Source organism: Chiroxiphia lanceolata, chromosome 7, assembly GCF_009829145.1.
Source record: "Chiroxiphia lanceolata isolate bChiLan1 chromosome 7, bChiLan1.pri, whole genome shotgun sequence".
In the NCBI taxonomy this organism is placed as follows: domain Eukaryota; kingdom Metazoa; phylum Chordata; class Aves; order Passeriformes; family Pipridae; genus Chiroxiphia; species Chiroxiphia lanceolata.
This window is the reverse complement of record NC_045643.1, coordinates 11,253,400-11,270,700: the sequence shown is the minus strand read 5'-3', so window position 1 is coordinate 11,270,700 and position 17,301 is coordinate 11,253,400. Positions and strand designations below refer to the sequence as shown.

Genomic DNA, 17,301 nt, shown 5'->3' with positions numbered 1-17,301 from the left:
CCTAAGGTGCCCCTGGTGGAACATTCAGAACTTTGAAACATCTAAAATCATTATTAACCACTTAGCGTTGCATATGGCAAAAAGGATGTGGTAAATCACAGAACGCATCCTGGATATTACAGACCCAGCCATCTCATTAACTTTGTGTCAAAAAACATTCCTTGGTTTCCCATTGGGGCTAAATTTAGTTTTATGCTATTTGTGCCATCATAGTACAAGACAATGTTGACACCCTTCAATTTTCTAGTTGCTTTTTTTCAAATTTATGGTTTGGACCTCTACATTATGCACTTATTAGGCCATGCTCATTTAATGTGCCACACTTGAATCCAAGGCACGTGAGCAGGGAGAGTTGTGAAGAGCCTCTTTCCTTCCTGGTACAAGTCCTATCATATGGATATTGAAGAAGGTGAGCACATTCTACAAAAAGGCTTAATGCAGACCTAAAATTGTTCTGGGCTTTTAAGAGAGTTCTGTGGCTAAGTCTCATGGTTAGATCTGGAAAACCTGGGTGTTCTCAATCTTGCTTGCAAAAGGCTTGGCAACCAAGGTTTCTTTTTGTCAGATTTTGTTAGTTTTTAGAGTTGAAACATGCAGAGTATCACAGAAGTCCCTTGTATCCTCAAGGAGTAAGAGCTACCTCCTCTTTCCATGCTCTGTTGAGGGAAGCTGGGTAGCAACTGCGAATCCATCCAGTTGTAGCAGAAAGAAAGAGACAAACTAAAATTCCAGGACTCAGCAAGCCCCATAAAAAGATCTGTCTGGACAGCGCTTCACTAGTTAAGTGCTAAGTTATTATTATTATTTATTATTTATTTCCTCTTCTATTTTTCCTCTTACTGAACAAGCAGGAAATATCTTTGTTCTTTCATTTTAGAAGTGAAATAAATGTATTCCCTGCAGCATTTGAAATTTTAATAATCCATAATAAATAAAATCATATCTAATAACATAACTGCTTTCAATTGGCAACGCGATCTCCTAGATGCATTGCAATGGCAGAAACATAAATAGTTGCAGCCTCTGAAAGCCTACTTCCTATTTGCTAAATATACTTGGCTTGCTTTAAATTCCTTTGTGTGCAGTCATTAATACAATCCTCTTTGACAGCATTTAATTAAAGTGCTTTTCTCTATTAAATTCATTAAAACTTTTTTTTATATACAACTGTTTCCCAGACACTGAATGTTAAGGACCTGTAGGCCTCTCTTTAAATAACTTCTCTCTCCTTGTTGTAAATTGTTAATTAAATTTAACTTAGACTGTTTAAAGATGGCTTGGAAAAGAAAGCCAGATTTCAGGATATGGTCTCAATCATGGCTGATTTTTTTTTAACACAATTTTTTCCATGTAGTTATAGGCTGCGTGTTATATTGTTTAAGAATGTTGCTGTACTTGCAGCTGGAAGCAAGCAAAGAAATACCCTAAAAAGCTCATTTCCATCTCACTTCAAAAATTTCCATCTTTTTAGTGCAGTTTCTTAGCCTAAGAGTATTTGCATGGGGGGAGTAAGGAGGGAGGAGCTGTTTAGTATTAATAGATTATTGACAGCTTAATGTCTTGGCACCTAGACAGCCCATAAGGTATAATAAACAGGAAGCTGTCTGATGTGAGCGCAGTCAATAGCGTATTCAATCAGAACCTTTCAGTTAATTGCTGGTTGACCTCAGACATTTCCTTTAAGTGAAACTGTCCTTCGCTCAGATCTCATCTGGGTTTCAGGGTTTAATTTGAGAATGCCCTTTCCATATGGCAGCTCGTGCATACGTTCCTGGTGGATTTTTGCTTTGCTCCCATGCACAGCATTGCAGAAGCCAGTGTCTGCCCAGAGCTTTGCAAATCTTGTAGCCGTACGCTGGGCTGCCAGTGGGGCTGGGAATGTGCCACAGAGCTGGGCTGCTGGCGGGCACCGGCACCACGGATAAAGCAGGCAGGGTTGTAAACTGTGACATCAGGGGAGATTTTCAAAGCAGATGGGCTGTTGCCTAGGGTGTTTTGGATGGAGTTAGGCATGGCTTTGGTGCCTGGAGAAGGCACCGTGGCATTAAGGAGACCTGACCCAGCCTTTGCAGATGTGATGTGCCGCAGCCCAACGTGGCTGCCCTGGCAAAAGGGTCGGCACTGCTGCCTCCATCCCACCCATAGGCACAGATTCCCCTACTCCTCTGCACAAGGGCAGACCAGGGCTCATTTGTATTTAGTTTCCCTAATTCCTGTACTTAGCCATTCTAATTTTTTTGGACTGCATATCTTGATGAGGTCTAGATAAGCTAAAAAGGCAAGCAGGCAGGAAACCACATGGGCAGTCCCTAACCCTGACTAACTGGAAGCCATCTGCTTATCTGGGGGGGGAACCTCCATGGAAATCTCTTCTAACAACTGTGCTGTATTTGGGTTTCTCTTCCTTTCCCTCCAGCTGTTGACTTTGAGCATGTGTGTTTTCCATAGGTGAGATCAGGGAGGGTGAGCTGTTGCAGCTCTCCTTTGCAGCACCAGCTCTGGATTTCCCAATGGCAAATCCAGTGAGTAACGGCTCTGTGAGGGAAATGCTTCTGTACCAGGGCGAGTTTAATTTACATTTCATGCAGTCAGGAGACATTTTTTTGTCTCTAGATCTTGCAGTGATTATGTCTTTTAGCCACTTATCATGCGTTCAGACTGTGGTTTGCTGAAAGGAGTATTATTACTTTTAATCTCTAATTTTTCCCTGGTTTTGATTCATTTCTGTGGTTCTCTTTGTCCCTTTGCATCACACAAACTGCTTATGCCTTTTTAATGGCCTGATTAGCACCAGGGAAGCATTGCTGACTTGGAGTAATGTTATTCTGATGTTTCCTTGTTCAAATGAGATCAGGAGTAAGAATGCTGCATTACTCTGTTTGGGATCCATTAAAGTCCAACCCAGAGCCCTGGCTGAATCAGGTTGTAAATTTTTTGGCTTCATGCATGTTGGAAAGATGAGAGGGAATAGCTTTAAGATGATGCCCCCTTTCTGTGAAGATTTGAGGGTAAGAGAGGCTTGGAGTAGTTCTTTCTGGAGGGAATAGAACGAAACCACGGTGAGACAGAACAGAACCAAGGAAGAAATCCCAAGGTATGTATGTAAGCCTGGGGCCATCAGCAGCAACACATACGCTTCACTCCCAGGTGTCTCTGGCCAGAATATATTCGAAAGTACTTTCTGGTTTTATCAGACTTACTGGCCAAGCTGCTAATCAGTATTACATTGACCAAAGGACTCCCACATGCAATAAAAATCATAAGCTTTATTGGATTTTGAGATAGAAAAGATTCACATCTATCTTGTTTTATAAACCACATTACATTTCATGCTTTCAGAGCTTCCATCAGTACAATCCTTTGTAAATACAACGGTGAAGGAGGTAGGTGGGTAGAGAGATGGCTATGAGTTGCTGCTCCTTGGGTGGTACAGCCTAGAGCTATAGAAATGCTGGAGCTGAGTTTAAGGGGTTGGTGACATTTCTGAAATACTGAAAGAAAAAATATGTTGGTCCTTTCTAAATTATTATTTGCAGCTCAAATAAAAAAAAATAAAGGTTTGCGGCAGTTTAGAGCAACAAGCAACGTAATGCTTTGAAGGAAAATAGGAAGAATTTGAAGAGCAAAAGTTGCTCTGAATAAAAGCAACCAGAATATGCTGTTTCATGAAAAATGCCTAGACAACTGCTTGAAATTTGTCAGAATATTCACCACCACCCCACCCCCGCCACCCCAGACAAACAGCTTGGCAAAGTAGATAGACTTCACTTAGGCAATACTTTGATGTCACTCAGTTGACGTTTTTGACTGAAAAATGCCACACAATCCTAATCTTACAGAAGCAAAGAATGGTGTTTTGCATTTCTAGCAAAACCCTGGGGCTTCTTGCACACAGGCCTACAGTAGTTGCAGGCTAGTGTTAAGAGTGAGCTTTACTCCTGCGATTATGTGTGTGTAGCCAGCCATGGGCTGAGCAGTCCACAGAGCTCCCCGCAGCAGCCAGCAGCAAAGCCAGGGATGGATCCCAGGGCCATAACAGTGTCATCTTCTGCTTTGTCCTAATGCTGCCTCACTAGCCATATAATAAACCATTTTATTAAAAATGAACAAAAACCTCTGAGTATAAACTGCACATGCTGTTTACTTTCCGTAAAGCCATTTTCTTCCAGCATCCAGAATCTGTAAAATAGGTACAGGTCAGAGTAGTGAGACGTGGAGCTCAACAGCGTGAGAGTGAGATGCCAGTCTAGCTTCGTCCTTTCTCTTCTGGACATGGCCACCTTTCCTAGAGCTGAATTAGGAAGACGAAGGATTTCAGATCTAATTCTCTAAGGCATCTTGTCTTCAGTGACCTAATCTGTGCAGGAGACTGTACTTTGGTCATTCGATTTTTATTTACCCAGCTTCTAGCTAAGGGTATAATAAAGCACATTATGCCAGTTGCATGTGTGGTAAGGCTGGATATTTTGCTTTTACCATGGTAGTTGATTATAATGCACTTTTTAAGACTTACTTTCTAAAAAAGGGAATATTTATACTTTTATGTGTTTGATTCACACAGTATAGTTTGCACAAGTCCTGTTATTAAGTGCATTGGTGGTTACATCTTGAAAGCCATAAAACATGCTGAGTAGTGTTTTATCAGCACAAATCTGCTATTTTCACTAACCATAACAGTCAGGTTCTCCTGACTTCTAACTGCTCCCATTGTAAAAATTAGCAGTACAGTTGGGTATTCCTGAAACCCCAAATAGCCAACTGTAAGGACCTAAAACAGTTTGATGGGACAAATAATTACCCCCCACCAGAATCCAGTGTCTAATCCAAACATATTCTTCCTGAAATAATGCAGTGCCTACTCCTGGTCTGAGTAACGGGAAAACAACATGATTATAGTGGCGCCATTTGTGCCACTATAGTTAGGGGTTTAGAGCTTGACCTCTAGGTTGGGGCTTGTCAGGGAAGATCTTGCTCACACTGCCCACAAATACTCTTCTGATTTTCAAAAGAAACATGTGTAGTGTTAATTAAACAAAAAAGTGTAGAGGATACCAGAAGTATTTTGTCTGCAGAAAAGCAAATAAAAAAGCCTTTTGTTGCTTCCTTAGTTCTTGTGGCATTCTGCCAGCTCCTCATTAGGAATAACAGAGTTGGGATGGGGAAACTCAGAATCGACCTGAAATCTTTGACAAACCCTCCATCCAGCCACAACCAAGTTCAGGCTCTATTTGGAAACTGCTAAGCAGAGCCTGCATGCCATAGCACCCTGGAGAGCCTTGCTAGGGCTGTGAGAGAAAGCACAGAAGAGAAAAGTCAGAGGCCCACAAAGCTCATGGTCTTGTTTTGAAGAAGGTAAATTTTAACTGGAAGGTTTGTGGCCCTCAGTCCCTACACAGATGTTGAAAGCCCCACCTGAGTGGGACTCCAGTTAGCATCACCGTGCAGAAGGGCAGCGTGAACCTTAATAGGGCTGTCGTTTTTTCCTCTGTGGGGGAGGCTGCCTTGCCACCGCAGGTTACAAGCAAGAGAGGCTCGCTTGGCTTCTTCAAGGGCGGCAGAGTTCTGCCTGCCTGCCAGGGATGCAGCAAACTGGCCCCCATGCCAGCTGTGCTGGCTGTGCCCCATCCCCAGACAATGGAACCATCCATCACCGATGCCTTCAGGAGAGAGTCTGCAGCGACATTGTGCAACACTTCCTGACTGCATCGGCTGCTCTGTCACCAGCACCCTGGTTTGTGCCAGCAGAAGCCGGAATGAATCCAGCCTGTTGTGTATTTACACAGTAGGTATGTGCCAGCTCCACCTGTGGGCTGAAGACTAGTTGTTGACAACCCTCCCAGGCTGCAGCCAGGTATTCGAGAGATACCCGCTGCTGGCCACAGTTACTCTGCAGTAAACCTAAGGATCTGGCTTAAACCAGCCCAAGATGGGAAATTCAGAGCTAATACATGAATGCTCGTCAGCATGAGCTCATTTATGCTGCCCCATAAAATCAGCTAGTTCTCAGGCACTTGCACAGCAATGAAAGTTGTGCCTGTGCTTTTGTGGGAAGAGTTGAGTTAGCATTCGAGGGGGAGCAGTTACCCCAGGAAACACCGGGGCACTGTTCTGCATTGTCAGAGTTTTGTGATTTATTTTTTTAACATTATACAGACAAAATAGTGGCTATTGTGTAGGCACGTGCTGTCTATTAACAGAGATCAGGAAAGGGAAATAAACCACGCATTACTGAAGAATAAGATCATGATTGTGGTCAAGTGATGGCAGAAATTTTTTTTCTCTTTGTCAAGCTGATTTGCAAACATTCTTCAAACAACTGTGCAGACAGCAGTGCCACAGCTTCTTGAAAGGAAAGCAAAGACAAGGAAAGATTCCACTGCACAGATGTTTTACAGTAACCTTAGACCTGTCCCAAAGTTATCTGGTCATCTGCAGTTGTCATTGAGAGCTATGCTGCACATGTGGCCTCTTTGCAGCGCAGTGTAATCAGGCTGTAATTTATATTTTATCTCCAGTGATGATAGCTCTTAAAAATGTTTTGTGGTGTATTTGCTCTTTGATGCATGCTAAGCTCCTGTTAGCATTAATGGGAGCAGTGTGTGCCAGGGAGGGGGGGAGACACCTTCCCCCTGCCTTCAAGTCAAGACTAATTGTGTTTTGCTTATACTTATCATTTTGCATGGGATGGCAAAAGCAATGTACAACTGAAAGTTTTGTTGATTTTTGGGGGGGGGGGGGTGTTGTTGGTTTTTGTTTGATTGTTTTGTTGTTTTTTTTTTAATTCTTGTTGGGTTTTTTGTCACCTTTTTGACCATTTTTGACAGTTTCATTCTGGAGAAGAATTGCAGGATGGGGCTGCTATTTCAGAGGCTGAGTGTTCAGTGTCTTGCCATGCTTTCAGATCACTGCCTGTTTCCTGCCCTTAAGCAAGGCAACCACCGTAAAGCAAAGGGAAGCATGTGGCAAGTGTGCTCCAAAGATGTTGAAATGTATTACTTCAACTGGCTCGCATTCCGGCCTCAAAACCAAACTTGCCTTTGACTTCAGGTTCCTCATGGAACACATTTCTCTCTCAGTCCCCTTTTGTGTGGCTCAGAGAGTGACTTGTACCTCAGAGCTGAGAGATTAGGACACAGGGCTTGTCTGATCCAATATTCTGGCTCCAGTGGTGGTCAGGAGCAGATGAAGGCTGATAGGAAAGGCCTGAGTATTTGGGGGATTTTTTTACTGTGGGACTGCTTTGTCTTTGCAGCTGAATGGGACCCAGGGCTGCTGCCTTAAAAGCTGTTGTAGCCACCAGTTCTGGTTGGCTGGTTTGGTCTGGCTTGCATGAGACGGGGCACATCATATCACAGACATATATTATAATTTCTCTAATAAGGGTGTTTACTCGTGTGAAGCAATTACTAAGGTGCATTGGAAAATGCACAGGATGTGCGCCAGCATTTGAGCTACAAAATTAAAAGAAGCTCAGATTGAAGTTAGATGAAAGTGAACATATTTATCCATGTCAGACTTCCTACCATTTTGCACGCTCATATTGATTTCTTTTGACACGGTCTTCTTTTATTGAGTACCATATATTTTTTTAAATCCCTTACCGATAACAGTACCTGCTAAGGGCAATTGTAAAAGGAAACTAAAGTATATTAAACCTGCCTGGAGTCAAAATGTAATCTAACACCTGTAGTCTGCAATTTGTCATCACTTCATAGATACTTTTTCTTTTTTAATAACAGTTTTGGATTTCCCTGAGTTTTGACCTTAGGATACTGTATAATCCAAGAAAAGCAAGGAAACTAAACCACAGTCTTTAACACAGCTTTATGGTGTCAAGGTGTGAAATCACCCTGAGAATGAGTCCAGAGAAAATACTTCCTTTGGAACTGCAACTAGTACTGCAGTGTTTACCCAAATGAATGTATTTTTGCAAGGAGGAAAAAAAAAAAGAGTAGTCTAAGAGCCACATTTTGAATAGGAAAGAAACGAACACAGGTGCAAATTGTAACTTCTGCTACAGTTTCTTGGACAGACATTCCTAAAAACCTATAAAGAGTCTTGGCACAGTGATTGTGTCTAATTAATGTTCTTACCCCTGCGAGCCCTGGCCTGGGAGGCTGTCAGGGTGCAAGCCTGTTTATGGCAGCAGCTTGCTCTGTTCTCTTCTTGCACATTTCTGTATGTGAAGAAAGTGAGACCGTGGCTAGGTAGTGTAAGGCTGTTTATTTGAATGGATTATCTTCTCCAGATTATTCTTATAAGATCTGCTAAGAAGGACAGTGCCTCCTTCTAGGTATAAGATTTTGTTGCAAGGTGATAAAGTTTCTCTCTTAAGTAAACTCTTTAACATGATAGCTAGGCACTGCCTGTGGGCTCTCAGCTTCCAGAAGTCACATGTTGCTCAGTAAAGTGCAGCTGAACACCTTGTTTAGGCCTGTCCTCCACCCTCCTTTGACTTCAGCTATCTTTTGGGAATGAACTTTTCCAACAGGCTCCTTTACATGAGGTATGTAGTGACTCGTTTTTGTGTGGAGTCAAATTGGTGGCGACTCCTGCTGACTAACCATGAATGCTTTAAGGGATGTAACAGAGGACTGGTGTTGGGTGTACCAAGTGTAGGTACTGGACCTACGTTTGTAACATGTGCGTGTTCTCTCTGGCTTTTATTTTGGGCTCCTCAAGCAGGCTAAAAATTTGCCATCTTTGGCATAAAAATCCTTGGTGTGATACAGTGTTATGGCTGGCTATGAGAGCAGAGTAAACGTGAAGGAAAGGTAAAAGGCAAGACCCCTTTACACCATGCAGAATAGATTGATAGAACCATTTCGTTTGGAAAAGACCTCTAAGATCATTGAGTCCAACCATTAACCCAGCACTGCCAAGCCCACCACTAAACCAGGTCCCTAAGTGCCACATCTGTACATCTTTTAAATACCTCCAGGGATGGTGACTCCACCACTTCCCTTGGTAGCCTGTTCCAGTGCTTGACAACCCTTTTGGTGAAGAAATCTTTTCCAACATCCTATTTAAACTTTCTCTGGCAAAGAGAAGGCAAATCCATTCAACTTTGCTCCTTGTGGGTTTGGGTTATGAAAATTGATATTGGCCAACACATGCCCCTTGAGGTACCTGTTGGTGCTCGCTCTGTGCACAGAGGAAGGTGGTGTCTGTTCAACAAGGGCAGTCTCTGTTGCAAATGCAGTGTTTCAAGAGTGTGACGTTTTTGGTAGTTCTCTTAGTAAGGGGCAGCTCATCATCTCAGCAAATCCTAGCAGAAAGGAGCTCACATGAGTAATCCTATCTGCAAAGGGAGGGGCAGAACCACACTACGAAACAGAAGAGCGAGGGTTTTTCCCATAGAAATGCAGCTCCTGATTCCGATGTGCTGCAAAGGCTGCTCAGGCAATGGAAGGTGGCATGTCATGGAGTGAGTGTTGCCAGCTGGTGCCTTGCTGCTGTTGTTGCCCGAGTGTGTGTGCGTATCCCGTTCAAGCATATCCTGCTTGGCTCCCCTTAGCAACTCACCAATTTTACATGTCTAGTTCTAGCCAGAAAGTGGGTGGAAATGGAAACAAACATCAGTGGCATAGTGAATCCAGCCAAAATTAAATGCAGTACAGACACAGACTGCAATTGCATGACATTCATCTTTCAGTTTGGGTTTGCTCACCTCTCTTTCCTGTGGGAATGCTGAAGTCAGGTTTCTCCTGCAGAAGCATCCTTGAGACATGGGGAATGGATTCGTGTAAAACAGTTCAGCGATCTCTTCCCCCAAATAATTCTTGGCTTTGGATTTTAGATAGACCACAAACCCTTAGCTTATTACAAATAATCCTGATCACTCCCGTAATGATACACTACATTATATACTCTCCTAAATTTAATCATTCAATATCTCACTTCCTTCCCTGTAGGCATGTACTATTATATTTTACACATGGCTTCCAGCTGGTTTTCATTGTGGCCTTCAAATCATATTTCAGTGCAGTGCGATCTAAGACCAGTCACTTTATCATTTAAAGTCAACTTCCATCACAGTCATTTTCTTACAAGTTTTTTACCAGGACGGGTTAATTTGTTAGAAAAAAATGGGTTTGTGTGTGAGGTGAAAGTCTACCTGAATGAACCTTCATGAAGCAGCATCTTCCAAAGCTGCTCTGTTCTGAAATGCTGAGTTGGCAGCCGCACCTGTAGAATTTAAAAATCAAATCTGTTGAAGGGATGGAAAAAATAAGTCCTGTGGGCATGGAAGGAAATCTGTATCTTCACATTAAATTTGAAAGTAGATGGGGAAGGGAAGTCGGCTCCAGATGGTAGTGGATGTGGAGGAGGAGGAGGCTGCCCCACTTGTGGCTGGGGAGAGGTAGGGAAGGGCATGGGGGATTTCCTTTCCTGGGAAAAGGAAAGCTGAGAATGGCCATTGTTTTTGTCCCTTCTCTCAGAAGCCCGTCATATACATGTTGGTAGGTCAGACCACTGTTGGGGGTTTACCTGCACTGGAAAATGCGCTGCACTCTGTACTTTGTCACAGAAGGTCAGTGATGGTTCCTTCTTCAGAGCAGCACCAACCCAAACACCAAAGTGTTACAGCAGGGTGTGCACAGCAGTGCATGAAGCCAGTTGCAATTTTACCTATGGGTTTAAGAGCTCAATAATGACCCAAGATCTGAAAATCTGGAACTGCCAAAAATGGTCCATTTCCTCAGTAAGGCTGTGACGTGCAGAACCAGGCATGAAGTAAGGAAATCACCCAAATTGATCAGCATGCTTTACAAATGTAGTTTAAAACAAATATTTAACAAAAAGGTAATTTAGATTTCATATTGTACTGTGTGCCTCAGCAGCTGATCTGGTTTGCATAGAAAAGCATTCTCTTTTGTGTTAAATAGTCCATATTGTCAGAAGGAACTGCAAAACTGATCACAGCTTAAACCTGAAGGAAATTCTGTGCATTTATCCACCTCTCTGTGTATGGGTAAACTTGTGTCACTGAAAAATGTAGCATGGCTGAAATCCTTTGTTAATGCCACTGGCAATCCAGAGCAAAGCCCCCACAAGCTAGCAAAATAATGAGATTTATCTGTTACAAGAACATCGAGCATCTTTAGGCTTTTTCATTACTTAGGATAACAGTAAGTGAAATAAAATCCAACCGTTTTCTAATATTTTGCACTGATAACCCCTGGGTTATGTGTTTTCTCTTCTGGAGAGGGTAGAGAGGTCACTCCAGAAAAGGAAGGGTTAATTGAAATAATTCTTTTCCTCCCGCTCTCAGCCCTCTCTTTGGTTGATTGCTTTATAGATGCTGTAGGCATCTCTTCATCTCCTTCAAATTAAACATTTTACTGCTGCTGATCCTGTATTGTTGGATTTTTTCATCATTATATTTGATTGGAAGCCTTGTAACATTTTTCAAGCTGGATTGTTTCTCATGCTATTTGTCAACTGAAAAGGGAAAAAAGCCCCCTTCCAAGTCCAACAAGAACAAACTGAGTAATTCTCACCCTTTCTGGATGTGTTTCTATCTCTGTTACTGCTACTTGAATCCAGCTTCTGATTAGCAATGCTCCTTTGCGCCTTTTCATGTGACGCTGTCTGTAAGTTCCCTGGCAGTTTATTTGTAGTGCTAAATCCTTTTGATTTTGGCTGCTCTGGGTCTTACAGTGTCAGGGGCCAGGGCCAGAAGGCACTACAGGGGAGATAAGTAGGTAGGGTCTGTGTGACAAATTTATGAGGCTGGGTCCTTGGCTAGTGTCAGCAATCCTGGCTGTGCTGCTTTCAGTGCTCCCTGCTGACGTAGGTATGGATCCCACCCTTGTCTATTTGGGAACGTCAGTCCTTCTCTTTGAAAACAATCCATGGACGAAAAAGAAATCCTCAAAGAGCCAGCTGAGTGATTCCGTGCATTGGAACATTATGCTCTTTTATTACAAGAGATGTAATAAAACATAAACCAGAGTATCTGTCATTTCCATTTGAGTTTCTCCTTTCCCCCGCTCCTTGGTTAGCCCCATTTCTATGACACCCTGAGCATTTACGTGCTTGGGAGGAAAATGTGTGTATTGGCACTGAAACAGGTTTGCAGTGTTTCTGCCCACGAGCGGCTCTTGCCCGCAGTGTGGCAAGCCCTGCCTGTCACCAGTGGGACACCTGCTCTTAGCTGCTCATTGAGGCACCAGTGAGGGACGTGGTGCTGTGTCCTGCCTCTGTGCTCGGTGGAGCTGCAGCCCCTGAGGGCTGGCCGAGTGCCACCAGGTGCAGCAGGGGAAGGGCAGTGCCCTGGCCAGGCTGTCACAGCCTCTCCTCCAGGGTCAGCTCCCCGGCCACGTGTGCGGTGGACAGTGGCTGAGGACTGCGAGCTGCTCTTCAGAAGCCATGCCTGGAGGTCACTGATGTTACAAATTACTGTGGCACCAACGTTTGATGAAGGAAATTAATCAGGGGCTCTTTGCCATAGAGCCTATTTATTTATTTGCATAACGGGCTGATATTCCACAGCGGACTTCCCTCTTGCAGTAATAACTTGACTGGTGTAGCATTTTACTGGTGGCTCAGTACATGTGTAAAATTCAGTGCAAGTTCTCAGCACGTTTCCATTGTTTATCCTTATTTTTTCCCTTTAGAGAGCTTTTTAATGTAGGGTTGATTTTCAGGATGTTACACTTTGCAGCAAAGACATTTTCTTCTTGGTTGAAGAGCTAGAATTCCCTCTTATTTGTGGAAGAAAATAGTTATCCATATTGATTTTGTTAGCTCTGAGTGTTGAGTTCTAATAATTATTTCCCCGCGTCTGAAGAAACCCCTGGGCAAATCCAGCCCTCAATCCTGTAGGGGATTTTTTCCGTTAATCTCTCTTGTATAGATTTGGTTTTAAAGAAAGCATGTGGAACTCCTCTGTGTTTTGCACAATTCAGAGCAGGTATTTTTTTCCCTTGGAATAAGGGCTGCACAAGGACCTTTTTAGTCATTTTAAGTGGCTGTTAGGAAGATTAAGAGCTACATATGCTTTCTTTAAACTTGCCGAAAAGGAGATACTGCTGGTGAAAATCTGTTACAAGACTGCAAAGCGTGTTTGCCCAGAGGGTTTCTCAGAATGGAGGGCTATAATTATTTGAACTCAGAACTCCTCAACTGGTGAAATTGCTACAGATGTAATACAGAGAAATCTGTTCAGGAGACACATTAAAGCCACCTATATGAAGCTACTATGCTGTCACTCTTCGTAGATGGGAAATGTTAACAAATCCCTGCACTTCTATTATTTTTTTTTCCATAAAGCAGCTGTGATGGATTTTAATGCCAAATCATTATTCATGATAAAGTAGCACCTGACAATCCCATGTGTGTCTAGGCCTTTGTGGTACTTGGCATTTTGAAGAAATGATCAGAGTCTCTAGCCTAAAAAGACAAGAGGAATCAAGGAGGGGGAGAAGAGGAACAAAGCAGGAGAGTGACTTGTCTGAGATGGGACAACTGGCCAGTCGTCCTGACCATGAGACTGTAACACCTTTTGACTTAACTTTTATTTTGGCTATTTTATATTTCTTTTTATTACTTTCATTTTGTATTTCTTATTTATTTTGTGGCTTTATATTTATTTGATATCTTTTGCCTTTTACATCACTTTCTCCTTTCAGTCTATAGTTACCAGCGCAGCGGTCTTCAAAGGTAGAAAGGTAGTGGAGAAAGGATATTCATTGTGCTTTTCCTCACCAAAACAAAATAGATCCTGTGTAAAGGCCTGTAGAATGTCCTTATCTCGAGCACCAAGGGGGTCAGCATGTACGTGAAGTCTGTGTCTGTTTGATCTTATAGGTGCTGCACAGACAGCAGTCCCAGCCTGCGAAGGAGAATTCCCCACCTAGAGAAGAGGCTCCTCCTCCACCTGCCGAGGACAGTTGTGCCAAAAAGCCAAGATCCCGCACCAAGATCTCCTTGGAAGCTCTAGGTATCCTTCAAAGCTTTATTCATGACGTGGGTCTCTACCCTGATCAGGAAGCCATCCACACCCTCTCTGCTCAGCTGGATCTCCCCAAACACACCATCATCAAATTCTTCCAGAACCAACGTTACCACGTAAAGCACCACGGGAAGCTAAAAGAGCATTTGGGAACAGTGGTTGACGTGGCAGAGTACAAGGATGAGGAGCTGCTGACAGAGTCAGAGGAGAACGACAGTGAGGAAGGCTCTGAGGAAATGTACAAAGTAGAGCCTGAGGAGGAGAACCCCGACAAAAGCAAGGCGGCTCCAGCGGACATCGACCAGAGATAATGTGAGATAGGGGCGCAGAAAGCAATACATTGATCCAAGGATTTTCTGGTTTTATTTTTGATTTTTTTTTCTCTTTTTACCTTTTGTTTGTTTGTTTCTGTTGCGCATGATCCATGTGCAAACCGAATGAATTCAGCATTGCCCGATCAGACATTGCCTTGACACAGACACTCGAGTGTTACACTTCCTACATTTGACTGAAGCAATTGTTGTAGTCACATAGGATTATGCCTTCATCAATCTTGCACTTATGAAAGGGACATCTAGCAAGTAAATGGGAAGAAAAAGTCCTATGAAATTAATGAAGGAAAATTTACAACTTTGTGTGTGTATATATATATTTACATAAAATATATATATATATTAAAATTGCATGGGACGGAACTTTACAACCTAAAAGTATAGACTGTGAAATGAGTTCTTTAAAGATGAGACTTGTTTATGTATTAAAACCACTTCACAATGAGTTGCTTTGGCTTTTTGATAAACTGCCGCCTGCTCTCAGGGTGTGGTGACTATTTTTGAATTCCTATTTATTTTCTATGTTTATCCCTGATTTTTTTTTTTTCATTATTATATGGCTTCCTATCTGGCAACTTGATGGGTAATTTTTGAGGTATTTAAAGACGTAAATCAACACTGCCAAAAAAAGAAAAGAGGAAAAAAAGAGAGAAAATGGAAAAACAAATCAGGGCACCTTAAAAAGAAAACTAGTAAGTTAAAAGTACTTTGAACACAATGCACACTTAAAGGATACAGCATGTTCCACTCTCCAGATAGTCCTTTCTGTAGTGAACAGATGAGTTTTCATGGGATTCAGAATAGCTGAAACTGAAATTCAGTGCATAGAAGACTTGTCCATTAACAAAGTCTTTATAGAAAGAGAAAAGAGATAAATGTGTTGAGATTTGATGTATGGAATTCATACTATCAACCACATTTTACAGCGGATTTTATTTACCTGTTCTTTGTTTCAGATCTTGAAATTTATAAGCTTCCTTCTTGTCGATGCTTTTTGTTTATACTGAAGTGAAAAACACACACACACGTTAAGTTACATTGTGACACAAAATGCCACAATCCCGAGAATCCTGTCCAGGTAAATTGCAGACAGACTGAGGGTTTACAGTGCTGACACCCTATTGCTGACACCCCATTCGCCCTCCTCGCCAGCCTCCCCCGTGTTTCTGTTTTAGCTGGGCTTCCTCTGTGTCACGTGTTTTGTGCCAGTGAAATGAAGTGTTTTCAGCCGCAGGTCCCACCTCCCCACGGCACGGGCACTTCCCAACCTCCCGCCACGGGGCCGCGGCCACGCCAGGCCCTGCACACCCACCCGCCCACCTCCCGGGCGAAGGATCCCTCAGTGACCCGGTAGCAGCCACGTTACATAAAGCAGAGCTAACACTGACTGACTCTCCAGTGGCGTGAGCACTAAAGCTGCAATCTACTATAGCATCCACCCGCTCTGAGGCATCGTGTCGAAAGAGACACCAAGTAGCATTTACTTTTCACTTCCGTGCAATGATTTCCGAGACAGAGACCTCACCTTGCAGCTGGATTGATTTCAGACGCCTGTTCAAACCGCAGCCGTAACACTACAAACGAGGCTTCTGGCTTTTTTCTTCCTTTTTTTTTCACATGGGCTTTTCACGTAACCTTGACAAAGACCTCATGCAATATACCTTTGAAAGTTACTTTCTGTTTACTACACCAGGCAATGTAATATAACTGTTAATACTATTTATATATTTGAAAGGTATAAAAGGTAGGAGTTAAAAACGAAAAACAAACCTCTACGTGTAGATATTTACTCAGAACAGACAATATACAGGGAGAAGACGTTGCAATACAAGCTAATTCTAGCTGCTCAGTAACCTCTGGAGTTTTTATGAGATTTTTTCAGAGCTAATGTTTGAAACATGAGTATCTCTGCATAAATTTCATATACCTTTGCAAATTATGGTGGGTTGCTTACTTAATGCCCCTTTCGCTCTTCATCCTTTAGTTCTGTAGTATGCTGCAGCTTTAATCAGAATTTCAGTGGTTGCTGCTTTATGTTTCTCTCAGAGCTACGCTTTCAAAACTGTCTTCTTATCCTGTAGCTGAAATCACTCCATACATTTGAAAGGAAACTGAATTTTGCCAAGCTAAGTAAGGTTGTTCATCTGATGATGGCATCAACATTTGGTATCTTTTACACTTCAACCAAAAATTTTATTAGGTATTTTTTCAATGCTGAGTCTTGCCTTTTTATTTTTAATTTCACTGCCAATTTTGCAGTGGTTCTAAGTGAATCTGTGGGCATTTTAGCCTGTGGTCTTGCCAGAACTTTGCGAATTACAATGCATATATGTCTATTTATTCAATATCCATCATATAATATCTATTTGGAGAAAGAAAATTTTCTTGTAGTGCCTCTTAACAAAGCACAATTTTCCGCCTTTTTTGTGAAATAAAAAATAAAAAAAACAAATTGTGTTTTATTGCGGTATCAACAATGTGAATAAGGATTAACATATTGTAAATGTTCTTTTTTCCATGTAAATCAACTTTATCTTCGTTATCACTAAGTGATAATTAATTTTTAACTTATGTGCATTGTTAGGCTGTTAGAATTTTTTGGTTGTTGAAATAAAACGCATTCAATAAATATGACTTAATTTGTCAAGTAATTTACTGGGCCTTTTTTCTTTTCTGCCGAATTCAAGTGGAGCAAGGTCTGCAAAATGGAGGGGGCGTATTTGCCTGTTGAAATAAGAGTTGATCAGTGTTATTGGGGTTTGAAAACCTGCATAAGGCCCCTGGGGTCAGCACAGCTGACAAATCTCTACCCCCCAGGACTGATCTGTTGTGTTACTGGCTTTCTGTGTACATGTATGTGCACACATAGAGAGTCTCTGATGGGATCAGGAGGAGGGTGTGGGTGCCATCAGCCCTTAGGAGAATATACTCAAAACACACACACAAAGATCCACTTCCAGTCTGCTGTCTTCTTTTGCTCGTAGGTTTTTTTCTGTTTATAATTAAAAA

General features: G+C 42.3%; 1 protein-coding gene across 4 annotated transcripts in view; it reads left to right on the top strand.

Annotated features, from left to right (window-relative positions):
- The window catches only part of SATB2 (SATB homeobox 2), a 190,441-nt gene extending 173,498 nt beyond the window's left edge, over positions 1–16,943 (top strand). For all 4 annotated transcript variants that reach the window (XM_032693580.1, XM_032693583.1, XM_032693581.1 and 1 more), the window contains one exon: positions 13,816–16,943. In XM_032693580.1, coding sequence (XP_032549471.1) covers positions 13,816–14,271 — 456 coding nt within the window. In that variant the 3' untranslated portion in view covers positions 14,272–16,943. The remainder of the gene's footprint in view (positions 1–13,815) is intronic.
- The last annotated feature ends 358 nt before the right edge of the window (positions 16,944–17,301 follow it).